Source organism: Tasmannia lanceolata, unplaced genomic scaffold (genome assembly GCF_043159265.1).
Source record: "Tasmannia lanceolata isolate RefF3 unplaced genomic scaffold, GAP_Taslan_0.1 ptg000011l, whole genome shotgun sequence".
Lineage (NCBI taxonomy): Eukaryota > Viridiplantae > Streptophyta > Magnoliopsida > Canellales > Winteraceae > Tasmannia > Tasmannia lanceolata.
In genome coordinates this window covers 17863039-17885745 of record NW_027518688.1, presented here as the reverse complement: position 1 = coordinate 17885745, position 22707 = coordinate 17863039, and the positions used below count along the sequence as shown (strand labels likewise).

At 39.1% G+C, this 22707-nt stretch overlaps 2 protein-coding genes across 3 annotated transcripts; both read left to right on the top strand.

The window, feature by feature from the left end:
* The first annotated feature begins 3560 nt into the window (after nucleotides 1–3560).
* On the top strand, nucleotides 3561–6968 carry LOC143885953 (uncharacterized). The gene has a single exon (XM_077389981.1). It carries the CDS (start codon nucleotides 3561–3563, stop codon nucleotides 6966–6968), a length of 3408 nt encoding a protein of 1135 aa, XP_077246096.1.
* Nucleotides 6969–12363: 5395 nt separating this feature from the next.
* On the top strand, nucleotides 12364–22501 carry LOC143886527 (GDSL esterase/lipase EXL3-like). Of its 2 annotated transcripts, none has more exons than XM_077390537.1 (5): nucleotides 12364–12867; nucleotides 15346–15476; nucleotides 15636–15869; nucleotides 19821–19905; nucleotides 21989–22501. In XM_077390537.1, exons 1-5 carry the CDS (start codon nucleotides 12606–12608, stop codon nucleotides 22177–22179), a joined length of 903 nt encoding a protein of 300 aa, XP_077246652.1. In that variant the 5' UTR covers nucleotides 12364–12605; the 3' UTR covers nucleotides 22180–22501. The 2 variants fall into 2 exon arrangements, with proteins under 2 accessions (XP_077246652.1, XP_077246651.1); XM_077390536.1 differs by having other exon boundaries at nucleotides 12368–12867; nucleotides 19821–20076.
* The last annotated feature ends 206 nt before the right edge of the window (nucleotides 22502–22707 follow it).

Sequence of the window (22707 nt, the reverse complement as noted above, 5' to 3'; positions counted from 1 at the left end):
TATCAGAGCTAACATCACGTCTCATGAAATGGGAGGAGGACGGAATTTGGCTTTTTATATATATATTCAACCAGAGTTCCCTTCCCCTCAGACAAAGATCACCATATTTTTTTTTATGGGTAAACTGGGGTTTGGCAGGGACCCCAACCGGTTTATTTGATAAAGAGAAAGATGATACAATAATAGGCACAAAACCCTCCCTAGCTCAGAACACGCGAGAGAGGGGGAATCAAGGATCAACACATCTAAGTGACTAACACTAAGCCTAAGAGATCTAAATGCTCAATACTTGTGAATTACATAATCATCTAATTTGGTAGGGGTATGTAGGGCTCTTTGTGAGCGTCTTGGCCAATATTTCTTATGAACTTCCTGCCATGAGTCCTGTGATTCCTCAAGTTATGTAAAGTTATGTATTCTGTTCTTCACAATTATCCTCTTGCTTGACCGGAATTAGATGGACTAGATTACATTCATCTGCTCATAATACTTCCTTTTTTTTAATATTCTTTGGGACCTTTTGTGTTTGGCTCTTTGTGAGTGCTTGGCCAATATTTCTTGTGAACTTCCTGCCATGATTCATGTGATTTTGATCAATATTTAGGTCATCTTGACAGCAACAATGGAGCCACCCGACCCAGGCAAATCTTCACCCTCTTTCCCTTGGAGGCTCGATGACGAAGGACGGCCTGCTGTAAATACCCCATCGGAAAATAAATATGTCGGGGATCTCCGAGAAAACTCATCCTCTACTATCTGTAAAGAAGACAAGTTGTATCAAAAGATCCCCCAAACCCATAGATTCCCTTGGCATTCTTCTGATCTCCGATCCCCTCTGCCCTGCGGATCCCCTTTACTCCAAAGCTTACATCTTGAAAGCCATCTTTTGGAACCCATCTCTGAATCTCCCTATCGAAAAGGAACTCGCACACATAAATTCTTCCTGAAACCTGCTAAACCGGTTAGTGCGGATCCACCCTCCAAGAAATCAAATGCTGTCAAAATTTCAACCTATACTCCGTTTGACAAATCCACTGCGGACGAATTTTATCCCCCTCCACCCCCTTTGATCAATCAATTCATAAATCTACCCATTAAACCTTTCCTCCGTGAGGCAGCGGTAGCTTCCCCTATGTCAAACTCCTTACCCTCCTCGCCTAACTCACCCCCTGGATTTGAAAGCTCGGCCAGAGTCACACCCGGCCCAGGCGACCCAGTTATCTCAGCCCCTCAAGCCTCATCCCATCCCCTGCAACCAAACCCCTCTATTGACCTAACCCCTTCTACATCGACTAAGTCGAGGTTAGATCGCGCGGGATCTTATTCCAGTAACCCTCACCTAGTCTTTATCTCCCCTGAGACTTTTCCCGCTTTGAATAGTTCAATTCAAATTTCAAATACCCCCCCGCCATCTCTCGCTTCTCTCCCTGCAAATCTCCCTGACCCTGAAGTTCCAGAGAATGGATACTGGCATAAACAGGAAAATGGCCCCTGGAATAATCTTTTTTCCAAAAAGATTGAAAAACCTGTAAGCACGAAAATTGAGTTTCATTCTCCCATTCTCTCAGATATTGGTACTACTGACGCCGAGTTCGCTGTGGAAGATTTTGAGGAAGAAAGATGGAGTAATTGTCTCTTTGGGTACTTCATCGGACGAAAACCATATCTCTCTGCCCTTAAAGAGCATCTCCTCCGAAAATGGAAGCTTAAAGGTGAATTTCAAATGTCAGTGCTCCCCAACAATTTCTTCCTCTTTAAATTCTTTGTAGAGGAAGATTGTACAAAAATCCTTGAAGGGCCAATAACCACCTACGGAGGAAGGGCCCTAATATTACAGAGATGGTATCCGGGATGTCCTCTCCATAGATCCAAGCTCACTAAACTCCCAATTTGGATCAAGTTTCCAGCTCTGCATTTAAAATACTGGTCTGCAAAAGGATTGGGCAAACTTGCAAGCACTATAGGGATGCCTCTATACATGGATACTCAAACTGCGGAAGCTACCAGGCTCGGATTCGCTCGTGTTTGCATCGAAGTTTTTCCAGATAGCCCCCTTCCCGATCATGTTAGAATCCATACTCCCATGGGTATTGAAATTCAATCAGTCGAGTATGATTGGAAACCCTCCGCATGTAAATCCTGTCAAGATTTCGGTCATACCCAGTCCAGATGTCCCTTGACCCAAGAATCTCAAAAGCCAATCCAAAAACAAGAATGGATCCCGAAATCTCAGGTTCTCCCCTCTAATCCTGATATAGGAAAAGCCCAGGTAGCCATCCCCAAAACCTCCCATTACCTGGACTTCTCCACCCCTTCCGCTTCTAACAAATTCAGTACTCTGGCTGAACTGGAGGAAGAACCATTAACGTTATGTCTACCGGAAAAAGTTAGCTCCTCTCCTGTTGAGCTCTGCAAAGTTGCCGTTCAAATGGACCAATCCTCTGATCCCTGTTCTCCAGATACAATCCTTGTCAGGGCCGAAACCTCTCCCTCAGACCCTATCAAATCAAGTCTCTGTCCGAATTCATCCCCAAATCAATCAGATCTCAAAAATTGGCCTCTCTCACCCCATGGAAACCAAAATTCTGTCCTAAATTGCCCCATTGACAATTCTAGTATCCTGTTACCGGATGATCCTCAACAACTTGGGAACCAATCAAAGACCCCATTCTCAACCTCGTCCCCTGGATATTCACCTTGCTCTTCTAGTACCCATCCATCAGGTACCCCACCTCCGTCCTCCTCTCTCTCTATCCCACCACCTATCACTGTCGCCTCTAAAGGAGCCCCCCATTCTCAAATATCCCCCAATATTTCCCAATGATTTTAGGAACATGGAACATTAGAGGGATCTGTTCTAACTCAAAGAGAAAGGAGATCACTAATTTTATTCGCTCAAAAAATCTCCCAATCTGCTGCCTGCTTGAAACTAAAGCCAAAGCCCATAAGCTTGCAGAAGTTACTGATAAAATTTGCCAAGGATGGAAATCTCATGGAAATTATTCAGCCGTCGTCAAAGGGAGGATCTGGATCCTTTGGGATCCCTCCATTGTAGAAATTTCAATAAAAGAAGAATCCAGCCAGCTTATTCACTGTGAGGTCCTTTTCCTTCAATCAAAGTTCATGTTCGATCTAACTGTAGTATATGCACACAATTACTATATCTCCCGCAGGTCTCTCTGGTCTGATTTGGAGGACATAACCTCGAGAATTACTCGCCCTTGGCTGGTTGCTGGAGATTTTAATGTGGTCCGTTTCCAAAATGAAAGATTGGGAGGAAGCTTGGGATCCATCTCCGAAATGGAAGAGCTCAACAGTTGCATTGCAAATTATTTTTTAGATGACTTATTCTCTGTTGGTCATATTTATACCTGGTCGAATAATCAAGTGCAGAGAAAGTTTGCTAAGCTCGATCGGGTATTAGTAAACGACCTTGGATCTCTCAAAACCCTCAATCCTTTGCCGATTTTCTTACGGAAGGTATCTCTGACCATTCCAAATTCACGGTTACCCTTTCTCCTTATGTCAGCCTTGGTCCTAAACCTTTCAAATTCATGAACATGTGGCTCCAAGATTTGTCTCTCTACCCGATTGTTGAAAATGCCTGGCACATCAAAATTATTGGAAATCCAATGTATGTTCTTACAAAAAAATTGAAGGAAGTTAGATTGAAAATCAAGGAGTGGAATCATCAGGTGTTTGGGCGTGTAGACAACATTGTTCCTTTCATTCGAAGGGACTTGGATCATACTCAATCTTTGATTGCTTCAAACCCGGGAAATGCAGATCTCTATCAGGCTAAAGAAAACCTTTGTATCGATCTCAAATTTGCCATGGAAAAAGAAGAAAGCCTTCTCAGACAAAAATCTCGCATCCAATGGCTGAATCTTGGAGATTCAAATTCCAAATTTTTTTACTCCGCCATCAAGAGCCGTCAGAACAGAAACAATATCCGAGCTACCCAGAGAGCGGATGGTTCCTCAGCCACTGATCCTAAGGAAATAGCTCAAATTTTCGTTGAATTTTTCAACAAAGCTCTGAACAATGGAAAATCTCAGCAGAAAAGAAACCCTTCTCCCTGCAGATTTCTCTCCCCTGAAGATGCAGATAGCCTTACCACTCCCGTCACCGATGAAGAAATCACTTCTGCAGTTTTCAAAGCAAATGGAGATAAAGCCCCTGGCCCGGATGGGTTCAATGCCTCTTTCTTCAAAAAATTTTGGTATGTTGTAGGTAATGACTTCATTAAAGCAATCAAGAACTTCTTCAAGCACGGCAAGCTTCTCTCGGAGGTAAATGACACATTCATCTCTCTCATCCCCAAAGGCCCTAATGCATCCTCGCCTGCAAAATTTCGTCCGATTTCCCTCTGTAACTTCTCATACAAAATAATAACCAAAATCCTTGCTGATAGACTTAGATCCAAAATCCATTGTCTCATAAATCCTACCCAATCAGCTTTCATCAAAGGTAGAAGTATTCATGAAAACATTCTCTTAACCCATGATATCCTTCATAGATTTCATCTTGATTCCTCCAAATCTTCTATGTGTCTCAAAGTTGATCTATCCAAAGCTTTTGATAACATTTGCAGGGAATCTCTTCTCTCCTTCATGTCTGACCAAGGATTTAACAGTATTTGGATCCAATGGATCCGAGGTTGTATCGAGAAACCCTCCTTTTCGGTCTTGATTAATGGCACTCCTCAAGGGCATTTCACTTCCTCTAATGGTTTACGGCAAGGGGATCCTTTATCCCCCCTCCTTTTTACCATTGCTATGAAAATGCTCTCCATCTTGGTTGAAAAAGCTCTTTCCAAAGAAAAAATTTCTACTCCTTTCCATTTCAAAGATATTTCCATCACCCATTTACTCTTTGCAGACGATCTCATGTTCTTTCTTAATGGGGACCTAGCTACTGCTAAGGGTATTCAAAATTGTCTAAAATCCTTCTCTAAGATTTCAGGTTTGGAAGCTAATCTTGACAAAAGTGAAGTGTTCTTTTCTGGAACAAGCACTAGAGTGAAAAGAAGAATTTCGGTCACCCTCAAAATGCAAGAAGGGATCTTTCCAATAAGATATTTGGGGATCCCTCTGTTCACCTCAAATCTGAGAATCCAAGACTGCTCATTGCTGATATCTAAAATTAGAAGACGGATTTCAGGGTGGAGCACAAAATTTCTCAATCAAGCCGGAAGAGTAGAACTCATAAAATCTGTAATTAATTCTTTCCAAATTTTCTGGTCTTCAGCATTTAACTTACCGAAAGGAGTCATGGAAGAGATTGAAAAAATCTGCAGAGCTTTTATATGGAGTCACGATACTGGCCAAATAAAATACCATTCTACAGGTTGGGAGGATTTTTGCAGACCAAAGGCTGAAGGAGGGATGGGTATCCGCAAACTCTATGATGTTAACAAAGCTCTCCAAATGAAGTTGTTCTGGAATACTATCAAAAATAAAGATTCAATCTGGGCCAAATGGTTTAACAGCAAATATCTCAAGACCAAAAACATCTGGACAATGAAAATGCCAGCCAAGCCTTCGTGGGGTGTTAGAGGTATGATAAAGGCTCGGGATCTTTCAAGACCCTTCATTTGCTATAATGTCGGTAAAGAGGACGAGATTGACCTTTGGAATCAACCTTGGCACCCAAAAGGTACCATCTCTTCCCTGTTTCTGCGATCTCGTACTGCATCGTCTCTAGCCTCCGCAAATTCCCTCTCCCAAATCCTCAGAAGAGATGGATGGATCCCCTCTATGCATAAAGATTCCCTTAAAGAAGAATTCAAGTTACTCCAGCTTGCAATCACAAATGAGGATAATAAAAACTATCCAATTTGGACCCCCTCTACTGATGGATCTTTTAGCACTAAAAGTGCCTGGAACTCTATTCGAGTCCACAACCCAAAACATCATTGGACTGATATTGTGTGGTTCAAAGGACATGTACCTAAATATGCTGTCACATCGTGGAAGGCCCTTCTTAACAAGATGAGCACCAAAGATCGAATTTTCAGCAGAGACCCCCAATCTGATTCCTCTTGCGTTCTATGCAATTCAGCCCCCGAATCAGTAAACCATTTGTTCTTTAATTGCGGGTATTCAGCCTGGATATGGAGACAAGTATTATGGAGAGCTGGGCACCACAGAAACCCGAAAAATTCCCTGATTGAAGAAGCAATATGGTTAAAAAAGAGCTCTTGTGGGATCAACCAGTCTTCAATTGTGCTTAAATTCTATTTTTCCAATGCCATTTCCAAAATCTGGCGAGAAAGAAACTCTCGAATCTTTGAAGGTATAAGCAAGCACAAAACTCTCATCCTGAAAGAAATTCTCGTTGAAGCCAAACTCAAAATAAACTCTCTCAATATTACAGACACCGATTCTACTGCAAACCAAAGAATAGCCTCCTTATTCGGGTATAGATTAAATACTCCCTCTCTTGATGATCTAAGTAAAAAATGGTGTTCCTGGATCCCTCCCTCTCTTGATGAACTGAAAATCAATGTGGATGCATCTCTGGATGATGATGGCGGCGGAATCGGTGGGTTGATTCGTAATAACTCAGGTAAATGCATTTCCCTTTTCTCTCAAAATGTGGAAAAAGAAGAAATTTTCGAGCTTGAACTTTATGCAATTGAAAAAGGAATTCTTCTGGCTTCTACCCTTAATGCAAGAAATATTTGGGTGGAATCTGATTCCAAGTTTGCGGTTGATATCCTAAACGATTCCTCGACGATCCCTTGGAGACAGCTTATGAGAATCAGAAGAATTATAACAGCACTGTCTGATTTTCTTCATCACAAGATTTCCCACATCTGGAGGGACGGAAACTCAGCGGCTGATTACCTCTCCAAGAGAAATTGTCCTTTAAAAGGTTGGAATTTGCCTGGCTCGGGATCCACTCTTGAGCTCACAAACCTTATTGATGAAGATGGAAAAGGAACTCAGTACCTTCGTTTGTGACTTTCCCCTCTGGTTAACTCTCTGTTTTATTTTGTTGTTACTTCTTATGTGCTTGTGGGCCCCCTGTAACTCTTCTCTCTATTTTTAATATATCTGGTGGGGGTCATGCCTAACCTCAGCTTGCCAATCAAAAAAAAAATGATTCATGTGATTCCTCAAGTTCTATATTCTCTTCTTCACAATTATCCTCTTGCTTAACCAGGATTGGATGGACTAGATTACATTCATATGCCCATAATACTTTTTTTTTTTTAAGATTCTTTGGGACCTTTTGTGTTTGTTGGATTGTCTTCCTTTTCTGAGGAGCATTCTAATGACGAGAGAACCTCTTCCGGGTCGGAGTAGTCCTCTTATTCAGTGTCCTCACTTTCTATTCCTTCTTCATCGGGTAAAGCATAGCCATCTTCCATAGTTGGTTTAGGGGAAGAGCCCAATAACCCACGGCTTGGGTTTAGGATCTCAAGATCTGTACTCTGTTGTTCTCTTTCGATCTCCTCGTCTTGGTCTAAATTTTCCAATAATTTGAAAGTGTTTGAATTGGTAATTGCCTCAGCTATATGTTGTCCTTCCGCAGGTTCCACAATTTGATCTACTCTGGCTTTCTGAGATTCAGTTGTATCTTCCATACCCTCCAGATCATTATCCATGGTTTTCTTCTTTCGGATCCTGCCTGATTTTGTTTGGTTTTGACTCTTGAGTGCTTGGGGTAATTGGGCATCTCTAAGTTTGATGACTGAAATCTTTGCAATGCTTGCAGGCAGAGGGCTTCCGGTATAAGATCACCATATCGAGTGAGGACCATGTATAAAATTGATCATCAAATCAAATAAAACAATGAGGCATTTTTCCAATGGAATGTAATCATGGACACTCGTAGTATATAATAGTATATTGAAAGTGTTTGGAACATCCTTTACTTGAAATTCAACCGAAAAGGTAGCAAATATGCAACCTCAGTGAAAAGCTTACCAATGACATCACGCTTGGTATTTTAATATGCCCTGACAATTTGAGATGGCTTTGTTTTTGGTGGATTAAATTTCACCTCCTAGACAATCTTGAGAGGACATCGAGAGTGGACCCTTTATCTTACAGCATAACAGGCACACGAGAAACACATTTCCCATTATCATTTACTATGACACGAGGAGCATTAACATGGTTAGGACAATCTTTGGGAAGATCCCTTTCGTTAAAAACGATGGATTTTTGCACAGTGCCCTTCCTATTGCAACCAATTGCTCTAAAGGTGTCTCCATATAAATCTATGCTTGACTAAAGGCTTGTTATACCATATCTGTTTAAAGAGCATGTAGTGTTCATGAGATTGGTGGACACCTTCGATAGCCTATGATAGTGGGAGTCTGCATTAGGTAATGATATACACTAGTTTTTATCTACCACAACATTTATATCGTGCACACTACATGGATTGTTTTGAGAGGCAGGCTGTCTGATTGACTAATTTTTTGGACCATGTTCGCATCTTGCATGCATTCATGTTGGTAAAATTACTAGTAATATAACCGTGGGTTCCGCTATCAGAACGATTTCGAGGTCTATTAGTGATTTTCTAAACAGAATTTTGTGTTGTGTGTGAGAGTTTAGCAAATATCATCTTAAGTTGAGATCCAAATGCTTAACCATAAGATTTTTGCGGGCCAAGCTAAGTGGCAGAATTGTTATAGGAATGGGCTAAATCCTAACCTTAGGTGCTCTTAGCAAAGAATCAACAGTGAAGACCATATGTCTGATATGAGAAACTCTAGGAATGGTAGGTTATAAGTTTCGAAACAAATGAAACCTAAAGCTATTTAAAGTTCGAACGCCCAAGACTGTGATTGCGCTCCTTTAGCCAAGAACACATCGACATATTATGCTTTCTGTCACACACAGTAACAGATTTGCCAGCTGACACCCCTCTCACGGGCTCTACTCATTTAATTACAGATTTAACGTATATCCATCTCTCATGGGCTCTAGGTATTTAATAACCCATGTGAGAGAATCCTAGCCATAGCTTTCACCAAAGTAACCCATGTGTGTGTGTGTGTGTGAGAGAGAGAGAGAGAGAGAGAGTTTTCCAAAACTGTTGTCAAAATCAAATGAGAAAGCAAGTGACCTTACACGGACATTCCATTTCTCATGTCCTCATCTTTACAACCCATGATCTTGCCTCCATGATTTTTCTTTCTAATCATAATTCTTTTACATAATAGTAAGGCCCCGTTTTTGCTTTGGATTTTGAGAACCGATTGTGAGTCCTAAATTGATTATCGTTTAATTCTGACTCCAATAATAATCATTTTTGGACACACACCATCGGTTCTCAAAAAATTTGTGTTTAATTCATGCCTACTTCTTCTCAAGGTGGTTAGAAGCTCATGCACGGATTGCCGTTGCACCATGCTCCTTAAATATAAACTCTGCCTTTTGCTTGATTATTGCATGCCAAAAAATTTATTTAGAAAGGGCAGTGATGTTCCCTCCCAGACGGATAAAATCACACCCCCTCCCCCCCGCCCCGCTTCATTTTAACATTTTGACTTTTGCATTTTTACCGAATAAAAAACTAATAAAGGTACCCCGTTTTAACTTTTAACTTACGTAAAGGGAGGAGAAAATTTGAAACCCTAGATTGCTATTTGCTAAAGAGGTGAAAAGAAAACCCTAGATCCCATCTCTCTTTGTCTCCCTTCCCATGTCTCTGCCTTCAACTGTTCAAGCATTAAGATTTAAAGAGAAGAAGAACAAGAAAGCCCACTGCTTTTTTCTCTTTCATTGCAAGGTATGGATTTTTTCTATTTCTTTTATGTTTTTTTTCTCACAAAAAACGTGAAAGAGGTGATTACTTGGGCCTGTTTGTTTTGGATTTTGAAAATCGAATGTGATTCGGTTCGGTTGTGACTTGTGAGCCCTACGATTATTTGGGCCCTGTTATTATTGGATTTTGAGAATCAAATGTGAGTCCTTTAATCAGTTCAAAAGAACAGGGCCTAAAGATTATGAATAGGGCCTTTAATCAAACAAACAGGGCCTTAATCAAACGAAGATTTTTGGATGCCGAGAATATTTACTTGGGCCCTGTTATTTTTGGTTGCCGAGAAGATTTTGATTTGGATTTCTCACATTTGCAACCCTTTTTGCATTGCTATTTGGATCCGGATCAAATTCTTGGATTTTCAATTCAGCTCTTTTTGCACTGTGATTTGGGTAAACCCAGAACCGAACCGAACCGAACCGATCGAGTTCGGTTCTGGTTTGGTTCGGTTCTGTGGAACCATGGTTCGGTTCCGGTTCCCAAATTTGGGAACCGATAGGGGATCGGTTCGGTTATGGGGATACCCCAAAACCGAACCGACCCATGTCCACCCCTAATTGTGACTATTATTAAGCAAGATCCCACAACGTAGTTGAACTAATTAATCACAACGTAGTTGAACTAATTAATGACGTTCAACTTTTTACTCCTTTGTGGTGATCAATTTGGCGGGTCTTCGTGTTCTGTAGGGTCTGTTTCGGGACCTATCGGTCCCCTCACAGTCGGTGGTGAAAGGGGAGGGTGACCTTCCACAACGGGCAGGTCACCATTTTACCAAATTAAGACTTGTGTGTGCAAGTAGGGTGTCAACAGGCCGGACCCACAATCAAATCCCATCCAAAATTTGATTTTGGCCCCTGTACCATTTTACCAAATTAGGTGTGCAATAAGGGTGTCAACAGGCCGGACCCACAATCAAATCAATCCAAAATTTGCTTTGGCCCCTGTACTTTTAGGACTATGACAGCCGATTGCGACTGCCAAACCGATCATTGGACTCAAAATTACATTTAAATTTCAGTCCAATAATCGGTTAATCATCCACAATCGATTGTCATAATCTTAAATGAACAGGTCCTTTAGACTATTACAACAAATTGAGAGTCCAAAACCAATAATTAGTTTTGGACTTACAATTGGTTGGCATAATCTGAAACGAACTAGGCCTTAAGATTTTGACAACCAATTGTGAGTCCAAAACCAATTGTCAGTCCAATAATAATTAGTTTTGGACTCACAATTGGTTGGCATAATCTGAAACGATCAGGGCCTTTGCAATCATCAGCCTAAATTTGGGCGATTAGATTTGGGCTGAGCATTTGCTTAAAAATGAATTGGAATCAACCAGAACTTAACTTGATTTTATTAGTAAAAGCTCAACCAGAATTTCCAAAAATTGAGCTGAGTTGCACCCCTAGCAATCCTGGCTTCAGGATCATTTTTCGCTCATAATTTATCAGTGTAAATATGGTAATGTATGGTGATTGGGACCATTGATCTGGTAAGCCAAAACGAAACTACGGAGGTGACCATGGGTCCCCACATTGATCATATTCTCCTTAGTATTTATTCGATCATGGCCTCAAAACGACACAAGCCCTAAAAAGTATTTATTTTATCATGACCTAAAAATGACACAGGCCCTAAAAATTATTTTTTTCAACATGGGTTCGACGATCCCGATTGTGATGCAGACAGGCCACTGGTAGGGCCCACGATATAAAAATGTAGCTCACAAGAACGAGTTCTACATCTAACTTAAATAACCTAAAAAAGTGATAAACACATTTAACTAAAGTTTGGAAATATCGAATCTAAGGTCATATTTGGCAACCATTTAAAAATTTCCCCAAAAATTATTTTCCTTGAAAATCAATTTTTCCAAAGATGGCAATGCCTAGTTTTAACTTAAAAATATTTCAGCAAAAATTTTCTAGCAAAACTCGCTAAAAAATTTGAAGAAAATGATTGTACGCTCGAGTGTACCAAGCTTATGGTACGCTCGAGTCCCCAATCACATGTGGGCCCACTTTGTTAGGATGATCCAAAGCATTCATTTGAAATGCCCTTACATAGATGGGATGTGTACCAAAAATCAGCTCGGATCATCCTAACCCATCCATTTGTGGAGGTCAAAATGGATAACACTGTTTGTCCACAAATCTGCCCATTTTGGCCCTCCACTTTTAGAGGGGTTAGGATGATTCAAGGGAGCTGACTTTTGATACACACCCTATCTATGATAGGGCCTTGCAAATGAATGCTTTGGATCACAACAAAAAATGTGGGACCCATGTGATTGGGCACTCGAGCGTACCATAAGCTTGCTACGCTCGAGCGTACAATCCTTTTCCTGAAAAGATTTTAGGTGGAAAAGTAGGTGTACATTTTGTTTTAGGCCCATTTTATATTGCTCCGATTCTTTGAACTTAAATTGGGTGTTGAATAAAAAATTGTTGTATACCTGTTTTAGGTACAAAGGAAATGAGCCTAAAACTGGGTAAGCAAACCTTATAAAAATCCAATTTTTTTGGGAAATTTTTCATGGTTGTATCTTAGGTGTTATCACTGGATGGAAGTGATAGAATAATATATCATAGAGATTGGACCCCTAAAGTGGCATTAAGGTGGACCTCCAACCAGTGAAAATTTCAGTCCCTTTCTCAGCATTTCCACCTATCTTTTTATGAACCGATAAACAAGAGGGGTGGGAGTGTAGGATAAGGGAGTTGAAATATATCATATCCCCTCAATAAATAGCAAAAGCAGTCTCATACAAATCGTCCTACCACAAGAAGAGGAGAAGGAAAATAACAATGCAGTTCTTCTCTCCTCTATCATATTCTTTCTCCATTCTCTCTCTCCTCCTTCACATTCTCAGAGCCCAAGCTCTGTTGAAACCCAATAGAAGTTCAGTTCCAGCTTTTATAGTTTTTGGGGATTCTATCGTTGATCCAGGCAACAACAACAATCTTGAAACCATAGTTAAGTGCAATTTCCCTCCTTATGGGATAGACCTTGCACAACACAAGCCAACAGGAAGATTCTGCAATGGAAAAATCCCGTCAGACATGATAGGTAGATCGGAACTCTGTTGTTGATTTTTCCATCAAATTAAAGTATAGTGTAGCTGAAAAACAAGTAACGACCTTTTGCATGCAATCTTTCTCGAAGAAAATTCTTTCGTAGGAATATTTTCTGAGTATCACCTGTTGGAGAAGGCGTTATTTTATCTTTTATACTTTAACACTCCCCACTCACATGTGGCCCCTCTTGCTAGGGTTGGCCTACACATGGCACATGTGGCCTGTCTTTTGGGTTGGCCATTAGATGTGGATTTTTTATATCAAGGAGTTTGAACTTAGGACCTTTGCTCTGATACCATTTGAAACAACCAATTACTCTTTTCCAAAGTTTTGCGAAAAAATTCCTGCAATCCAAATAGGACCTTAGAGGAAGATGGTTTTGTTCTATGTTTTTAGGTTCATCGGTTCGCTTGGTATGAATTCAGATTCGAAGTGTTTGTGGTTGGCAACTTTCGTATAGACCAAGTTGTCTAAGGATAGGCTTCTTTGGTTCCTCATTAGTTGTACTTAGGAAAGGCGCCATTTAAATCCTCCTCAAATCCAGGTATACAAACGATTCCTGAAATCATTGAGAATGGTCAGTGCAATTCCATTGAGTAAACCAAGTAAGTTTGGTTTTAAAGTTAAATATCAGATAGTGTCTAGCCAATTTGCAGCCCCTCTCAGTAGAGAAGTGTCACCTCGTAGCTGACTTTAGGTTTGATATTTAATACACTAGGTCAAGGTGGGGTTCCTTTTTAGAAGCAGAATATTTTGTAAAATATAACTAAAATACCCTGGTTTAAGGGTTAAATTTTCAATTAGATCACTCGATAAAATCTTAGTAATATATGGAAATTATATACATATTTTTTATTTATAGCATTTTAATGAATACAAAGTGTAAGCCAGAAATGGCTTGAGGTACCTTAAGGCTCTGTTCACTTGCGTCCCGGGAAAGCAAATCCCTGGAAAACAGCATCTTTTTTTCTTGACAAGATAGAATTCTGGTGTTCACTTGCTTTCCTGAGGAAGTAACAGGCCTAGGCGGGAAATGTCAAATAATGACATGGAAATTGCCAAAAATGATGTGGAAATGTATCTTTTCTCACAAGTGTGGGAAACCAAATCCCACTATTTTGGTCGGATTTGCTTCCCCGGGAAAACTAGTGAAAAAGGGTGGGCAAGCAGTTTCTCGGGAAACCTTTTCCTGCATAGTTCCTGCGCACGTGAACAGGCGCGAGAAACCTTTTCCTACACAGTTTCCCTGGATTTCTTTTCCTAATGCCACGTCAGATTCCCGGGAAACCTTTTCTTTTCCTTTCCCGAGAAAACAAGTGAACAGAGCCTAAGGCTCTGTTCACTTATTTTCCAGGTGACGTGGCAGACGGAAAAGGAATCCAGGGAAACTGTCAAGGAAAATGTTTCGTTTTCCTTGAAAAGCCTATTTCCGATATATTTAATCGGAAACCAAATCTCGAGTAACAGGGAAAAAGTCAATTTCCACTTCATTTTCAGCTTTTAAATAAGAAATTCCACATCTGATAATATTTTCCCCTGAAAAAGAAGTGAACACAGAAATTATGTTTTGTCAAGGTCTTGTCATGGAAAAAAAAAGAAGAAAAGAAGTGAACAGTGCCTAAGGTTACAAGTTTGAAACTTTGAGTAGGTTTCACACTTTCTCATGACTGACTAAGTTGAGTCAACTCGAAACTCTCCCAGTTGACTCGATGAGTTTTAGTATAATACCCTATTTCTATGTCCATACACATGCTCAAGTGTATAAGAATGTGAGAAATTAAGGCTCCAATCATACCTTCAGGAGAAATCAAGGGCATGTTTGGCAACAATGAGAAATTATTCCATGAAACATTAGTGGAGCCAGTTGTGAGAGATGGGCGGATTGGGAAAGACTTGAGAGGGTGGGAGACTTTCTCAGCTCTTCTTTCACATTGGGCCCATGAATATTCCATGACATAATTTTTCAGGGTTGCCAAACATGACCTAAAAGGAAATAGACAGGCATATAGAACACAGTGATTTTATGTGGTGGGTGTACGTGAAGTCAAGTCTTTTTAAAAAGTTACAGTGGGGCCCACTTCATAGGATGATCTAAACTGTTCATTTGTCGAGCCAGAACATAAATAGGTTGTATCCCGTAGATCATTTTCATAGGATGATCCTAACCCTCCGATCTGTAGAGGTTAGAGGTTTGTATAATGTGCAGTCCCTCTACAGATCGAAGAGTTAGGATCATCCTATGAAGATGAACTTTGGGGTACAGCCTATTTATGTTGTGGGCCAACAAATGAACGGTTTGGATCATCTTATGGAGTGGGCCTCGCTATAGTCTTGAAAATAATACTGGACTTTGTGTGTACAAAACGGATAAAATTAAACCCATAGAACATATATTGTTAAAGAGCATATTCATCTATACATAAAATATATGCCTACATATTTTATATATAATCGGGTTTCTTCGTTATAGCTTCGGCATTGGGATTAAAGGACAAATTGCCGGCTTACCTCGATCCACAACTGACGCCGAATGACCTTCTCACCGGTGTAAGCTTCGCATCAGGGGGATCAGGATACGATCCTCTTACGTCTCAACTTGTGGTATATTTTCGTATTTCATTTTCTTCTCTAAGTTCTTTATCTCTTTTATACTTCAATTTTCTTTCTATCCTTTTTTTTTTTCAAAATGTTCAAAGAGTTCCAAGTGTTTTTTTTTTTTTTTTTTGAATGGCTAAAGAGTTTTTTTGTTTCTTATTTCAGTCAGTTCTATCTCTGCATGATCAGCTAGAAATGTTAAAGGAGTACATAGGGAAGTTGAAGGCAATTGTAGGACAAAAGGGGGCTGCTAACATAGTATCCAATAGCGTATATATTGCCGTTATAGGGACCGACGATCTGGCAAATACGTATTTCTCTACTCCTTTCAGACGGGCGAGCTACGATGTTAATGCCTACACCGATTTAATGGTCCAATCTGCTTCTACTTTCTACCAGGTAAATTTAGGCCTTGTTTGTTTTGGATTTTTGAGAATTGCATGATTTTGAGTCCAAAACTGATTGTCTGAGTCAAAATTTAATGTGATTTTGAGTCCAATATTCAGTTTTAGACTCAAAATTTAACTCAATTTTGAGTTTGATGATCAGTTTTGGACTTGAAATCAATTCACAGAATAAAAAACGAATAGGGATTTAATAGTTTTCAAGTCTAGGATTAAACTAGTTCAATCAAAACCAAACAAATTTCGAAATGAAATATATGACATATTGTTGTGTTTTTTCTCTTTGGATTGAATGACCAAATTTTTCCTGCTTGTTCAAAGGAAAATAAGATAATCTTTCTTCAATTTATTTGTTAATATACTTGGAGCCCTCAACCAAATATGTGGTATAATGTTAGTAACCCTTTGTTGTGAAAACTATACAAATAAGCAAAGGGAAATGATTTCAGCGCTCCAATGTTTTGATAAACATGCGCTCCGGCATGTTTGTCGTGTGGTATTTAAAGGGCTGCCAGAGGAATATTACGGTTCTCAAAAAGCTCTTAAAGCCCTTTCAATACTACACGACAAACATGGGAGCACATGTTTATCAGAACATTGGAGCGCGGAAATCATTTCCCTAAGCAAAATACAGCAAATTACATTATGAGGACTAAACTCGATTGGATTGCTTTAATGTGTGGTGAACTCTGGCCGCCGGCGTTCCTCATAATTCTAGAACTCGATGAATGATGAGTCAACTCGAAAGTCAACCCATTGAACCAATTGATGGGCAATTTTCTGGTGAAAATATATAAGAAATATGTTCAAGTAAATGTGTTTCTATAGAAAAAAGACAATTGAGCTGGTAGTGAGTCTCGAGTGACTAAATCGAGTTGACTCAACTCAAACTGAGTCGAGTTTCTATATATAAATCAATTATTACATTGTAGTCCTAACAACTAATAGCCATATAAACAAGATTGGAGGACTCAAAAAATGGTCTCTTCCAGTATTCAGCGTGTACGAAATTTTTTATTTCCACATTTTAGAGGGAAATGATAAATTATAGAGATATCATTATAATTTAAATTTCCCTCTAAATAAAATTTGAATAGCGATGGTTAAAAAAAAAAATTCATATGTAATCAAACAATGGAAAAGTATGAAATTTTTTCTAAGTTTTTCTTTCCCAAAATTTTCCCAAAAAAAAAAAAAAAAACGTCTATCATAATAATAATTGAATCAGTTATAGGGGGTCCAGGCCAACCTAAGGCCCCTGGTTGTTGAATCTGAAGCTGTTTTCGGTTTTATTCTCAAGAAGTAGAACAAGAAACATAGAAATTTAAATAGAAAATCTTTTGCATTTAATACAATCATGCCATTTCAAAAAAAGAAAAAAGAAATTTAAATATATGGAAATAAACAAATTGTCATTGTCACTATTTTTTTTTTCTTTTTTTCTTATTTCATCTGCATTTGTTCTTATTGCACAAGTTATATTATCGAGTTTTTATACGGTCTAAGCCCGTATAATCCAGTATTTTTCAAAAAGTAATGTACGGCTGAGATCATCCTATGGAGACCTCTAGAGATCAGAGGGTTGGGATCACCCTATGGACATGAGTTTTTGGGCACAACCTATTTACGTCGTAGCCCATGGACGGCTTGAATCATCTTATTCGGTAAGCCGTACCGAACTTTTTAAAAAATGCTACACCATGTAAAATCTCGTTATCTCTTAAAAGAGAACCACTGTGGAAAATCACTCTCACTATTAATGGTAAAAGGTAATTTTTTGAGGAAGTAGGTATGAATGTAAAATCAAGATAGTTGATCTTGTAAAACATAATGAGGCACTCACGTGCATGGTTTTATTTTCATCCCAAATGGACATCAATGAGTCGATAAAGGAGTGTACAAAAATCAATCTAGCTTTTCTCGATGGATCTTTTAGTTATTTCTTTACTATGCACGCAATCATCCTAGGCATAAAGGAAAGTTCCAAAGTTTGGATTAACTTCACATCGTATCACCCACCTAACTAGTTATCTAGAATGCTTTTGATTTTTCTTCTTCTTCCTCTCCTCCCCGCTCCACTACATCGTCTCCCCTTACCACACCAACCACTACATTGTCTCCCCTCCACCACTTCCTCACATCCTACTTTTGACCAATCTAACATTCATCACTCTATATTTACGAAGCTTGAATTCAACTCACGAACTATCCACGGTCGCCATCGCACTTCATTCGTATCTCATGATCCATCCTGGAGTAGTAAGATGCATGAAGAAAGAGTTGGGGTTGGTCACCGTAAAACACCAATTGTATAAACCTTTGAATCCATGAAAGAATGTTATACAAATCCACGAAGAACAAAAAAAGAACAATCACTTTCTCTAAAAAAGGATGAAGAAAGTTTGCTTTGATTCCAGAAAATGTGTAAAATTGTCCAACAACTCTTACAACAACTCTTGCATAACTGTTGTGTTCTAGCAAACAACGAAGACATTATCTCTTGAGCAATATATAATTAGTATCCATCTTTATAACATTACATAGAATTTCATCCTTGTAAGAGTTGTTGGAATTCGACAGCATTCAGTTACCATCTTTTTAATTCCCTTTGAAATCCAGTTGAGCTTGTAGGGAGTAGTGAGCTTTTCCGTCCTTTGAAATCCAGTTGAGCTTGTAGGGAGTAGTGAGCTTTTCCGTCTTTAACTTGAGCTTTTCCAAAATGCATTTTGACACGAAATTCTATGTGCTACCACCAACTATGATGACATTGCAAACTCTCTCTTTAACCTTGCACTTACATATGAAGAGATTGCTTGCTAAGACAACTTCCCTCTCACCCAGGTGGGATATTATTGACCACCTGAGTCACACAAACCACCAATCACACACCCCACAGCAAACACAACTTCCCTCTCACCTAGGTGGGATATTATTAACCACCTGATGAGTCACCCAAACCACCAATCACACGCACACACACCCACACACACATACGCACACACATGACACACAACACAACACAACTACATTCTCACCGGGTGGGTTATTGTTAACCACCTGATGAGTTACCAGCTAATATGACAAACTCATCTTCTGCCAAAGTCTCAATGTGCATGCCATGTGAGATGGATAAAGATGACCATTTGAAAATTGGTTTTTTATACAAAATAATGTGTATAAATATAATTTGGAAATCAATGCAAGTTGGTGTGCGCAATGTGTCTGGGATTTTCACATGATGGTCTTCACCATTGGGCAGGATCAGATCATCACCATCTCTGATCGAGAGCTGGCACCCACACGATCCAACATCAAGAGGGTAATTAATATATAGTTGTTTTTTGAACAAAATTCTATGCGGTAGCAACAAACACAAAATTCATGATTTAGAGTCTGAACCCAGGGACATCGATCTTTTGAACCATTCCAAAGAGAACTATATTTCTCAAGAACTACTTTGATTTCCCAAATGGTAGTCTTAAAGGAGATAGTCAAAGTTCTATGCTTTGGGTCATGTTCTTTTTTCTTTTCTTTTGTAATTTTCTTAAATGTAGGCCTTATTTGGATTGCAAGAAAAACATTTTTGACAGAAAATTTTATCTTGGAAAATTTTTCTTTCCACTATTTTGAGGGAAATGGTATGATTATGCTCAATTTAGAGGGATACTATCATAAATTGAGGGTCCCTCTAAGTAAATATTGAATAGGGTTTGTTCAAGTTATCTTTTTTTTCATGAGTGAAAAAAGTTGGAAAGAAACACTAAAAGTTGGACCAGTTGTTTATCTAGTCCTTTCAATAAGATTGAAAAAGTTGGTGGGCATTAAGACATGAAAACTGATTCGTGTTGTAAAAGTACGAAAATGGAGCATTCTTTTATACCTTTGGTGTAATTTCTAATCTTAAATCTTTAATACTGTGCATGCTGATCTCTCATGTACATTGTAGGAACTGTACCGTTTGGGCGCACGGAAGGTCGGCGTTACGGGCCTTCCTCCGGTGGGATGTGTTCCGTCGCAGAGAACTCTTGCAGGTGGAATCCTTAGAAACTGCCAACCTTCTTATAATCAAGCAGCAATGGAATTCAATTCCAAGCTATCCAAGGAGCTTGAAGCTCTTACTAACCAGCTTCCAGGCTCAAAGTTCATTTATATCGATATCTACACTATCTTGTCTAATCTAATTTTTCACCCCTCGAATTATGGTAATCTCATTATTTCCTTTTTTATCTTCATCTTCATCATGTTCTTCTTCTTACGAAAGAGTACAGGTCTTACTAAGTAGAATAATTATTCAGTAGGGAGAGACAGTCATCATCATCGTTGTCCTTGCCACCACCACCATTACAAAATCTAAGGAATAATTGCAAAGATTTGAAAAATCCCAAAATTTTTAATTCAGATTTTAAACTTTTACATATATCGAATAATTTTTTTAAAAATCGCATTTTCTGGAATTAAATGCACAATTTTTTAATAAATTAAATGCAAATTTAATGAACAATTTGACAATTTTCATATATTATTTGTATATCTCATGAGAAATTCGAAATTATTGAAAATGACAGTGTAGTATAGAAACTTAACTCACATACTAATCTACCATACGCTGTGTGTGTGGCAATAATGTTTCTGCTCAGTCGAGTAGATAACGTTATCTGCTCAGTCGGCCAAAACACAGTGAGCCCACATTGTTTGGATGATCTAAAGCATGCATTTGATAGGCCCTGACATCGATAGGGTGCATGCCCAAAAAATCAGCTCACTAGGATCATCCTAACCGCTTGATTCGTAGAGGTTAAAAGTGGACAGATTTGAGGAGGTTTATACCCGTCCATTTGAACCTCCACAAATCAAGGGTTGGGATGATAATATGGAGCTGATTTTTTGGGCACACCCTATCTATGTCAGGGCCCATCCAATAAATGGTTTGCATAGACCTGGCAAACGGGCAGGCCGGGCCTGTTTTGACCCGGCCCATCCGGGTCCGGTCAAACGAGCCGGGTCAAAATGACCCGAAAATTGTACGGGTCACCAAGCTTGGTCGACCCGCGGGCCACCCGGATTTTTGACATACTTTTTAAGAATTTTTTTATTTGTATAGGGATTTGCTAGCCACCTTCGCAAACCATTTATGTTGACTGTTTTAGAGATTTGTCTTATTGTCGCGTGGTGCAAACTGCAAAGATTGGCAGAAGTACGATTTGTGAAAAGGTGGCTAGCAATAAATAATAACCATAGTTAGTAAGTTTTAAATGAGAAATTACGGAAAAATGGAAGCAAAGTAGAAAAATTAAGGAAATAATGTTCTAAAATATGACAATTACCGAAAAAAATACGTAGAAAAATAAATAGTTATGACAATGACGGAAAAAAATACATAGAAAAAGTAAAAGTTATGACCAAAAGGTGCCAAAATAAAACCTTTTGCACTTCTCTACGGGCACCGGCGGGTCCACCCGGCCCGGCCCAGTTTTGACGGGACGGGTGGACCCGCGGGTCAATTTCAAACGGGCCACTTATTGGTGACCCAGACCCGTAATTTATTGGCAGGCCGGGTGGACCAGCAGGTCCGAGTCACTTTTTGCTAGGTCTATCTAGGTTTGCATCACCCAAACAGTGTGGGCCCCACTGTATTTTTTGCCGACTGAGCAGATAGTGTATCTACTCGACCGAGCAAAAACACTTTCTTATGTTTATGTATTCTCTCTTGCAAAAATGATTTGCGAAATGGCATTCCTTAAAATTCTAGCAAATCCCTATGTATGAATGGAAGTGATAGATTCGCCCCCCTTTTTACTTGGGACAGCCCCTCGGTGTATTTTTTACTACTCTTTTACACTAGATGAGGCTGTCCCGAGTTTTGAAAAAAAGGGCAAATATATCATTTCCCTACACACTCTTGCTGCACATAGAAAATTTGCATGAATGATTTTTTTACTTTTTTCTATAGGACTATTCACAATATATTTATCGAATTTTTCTACCATTTGCCTCCACGAATTATCCCAGAATACCAACTTAATAATTATGAGCATGAACGATTTTCATGGACGTGTTTAATTTCTATGTCAATCAATTTATTTGCCTAATTTTTTTTACTTTTGGTTTTTTTAGGATTCGAGGTGTCAACTAAAGGGTGTTGTGGAACTGGGGACTTGGAAGTTTCAATCTTGTGCAATCCTTCAACTCCAATATGCACAGATGTTACTAATTATGTATTCTGGGATAGTTATCACCCAACAGAGAAAGCCTATAAAGTCATTTCAGATAATCTCATTAAGAACTATCTCCCTCTCATAGTCTGAGAGTTGAATTAGCTTTGCCGCTAATTAAACTGTTTCCGTAGGGCGATTTTCTTCTCTTAGTAATATAAAGTCTGTCCGTCTACAGTTTTTTTCTTTTCTAAGTAAAATTCTGATTTGTATTTTCCATTTGGGTTGAATTTGATAGTATGGTATTGAGGTGATTCGATTTCGAAACTATGGAGCAGAAGGATGTACACGTGCGGCCATTTTGCTTGGCTTTTACTATGACAAATGTTTTCATGGCTCCAAAAAATATATCGCAATTTGTATCTGTTTGTCAGATTTAAAGGGGAATGCATTAAGGGACCGTTTGGATACCGCATGATTTTGTATTTTGATTTGGATTTGAGTTTTGGATACAAAATTGTTAAATTCTAGAGATTTCATTAAACTTGGATACTTTACAAAGAGCCCAATGAGTTATTATATAGAGCACTCAAAGGGTTAAACATAGTAAGAGATAAGCATAACCAAGGCAAGAGATAAATATAAAATTCCTACCTACTAAGATTGGCCTAATTGCTAATT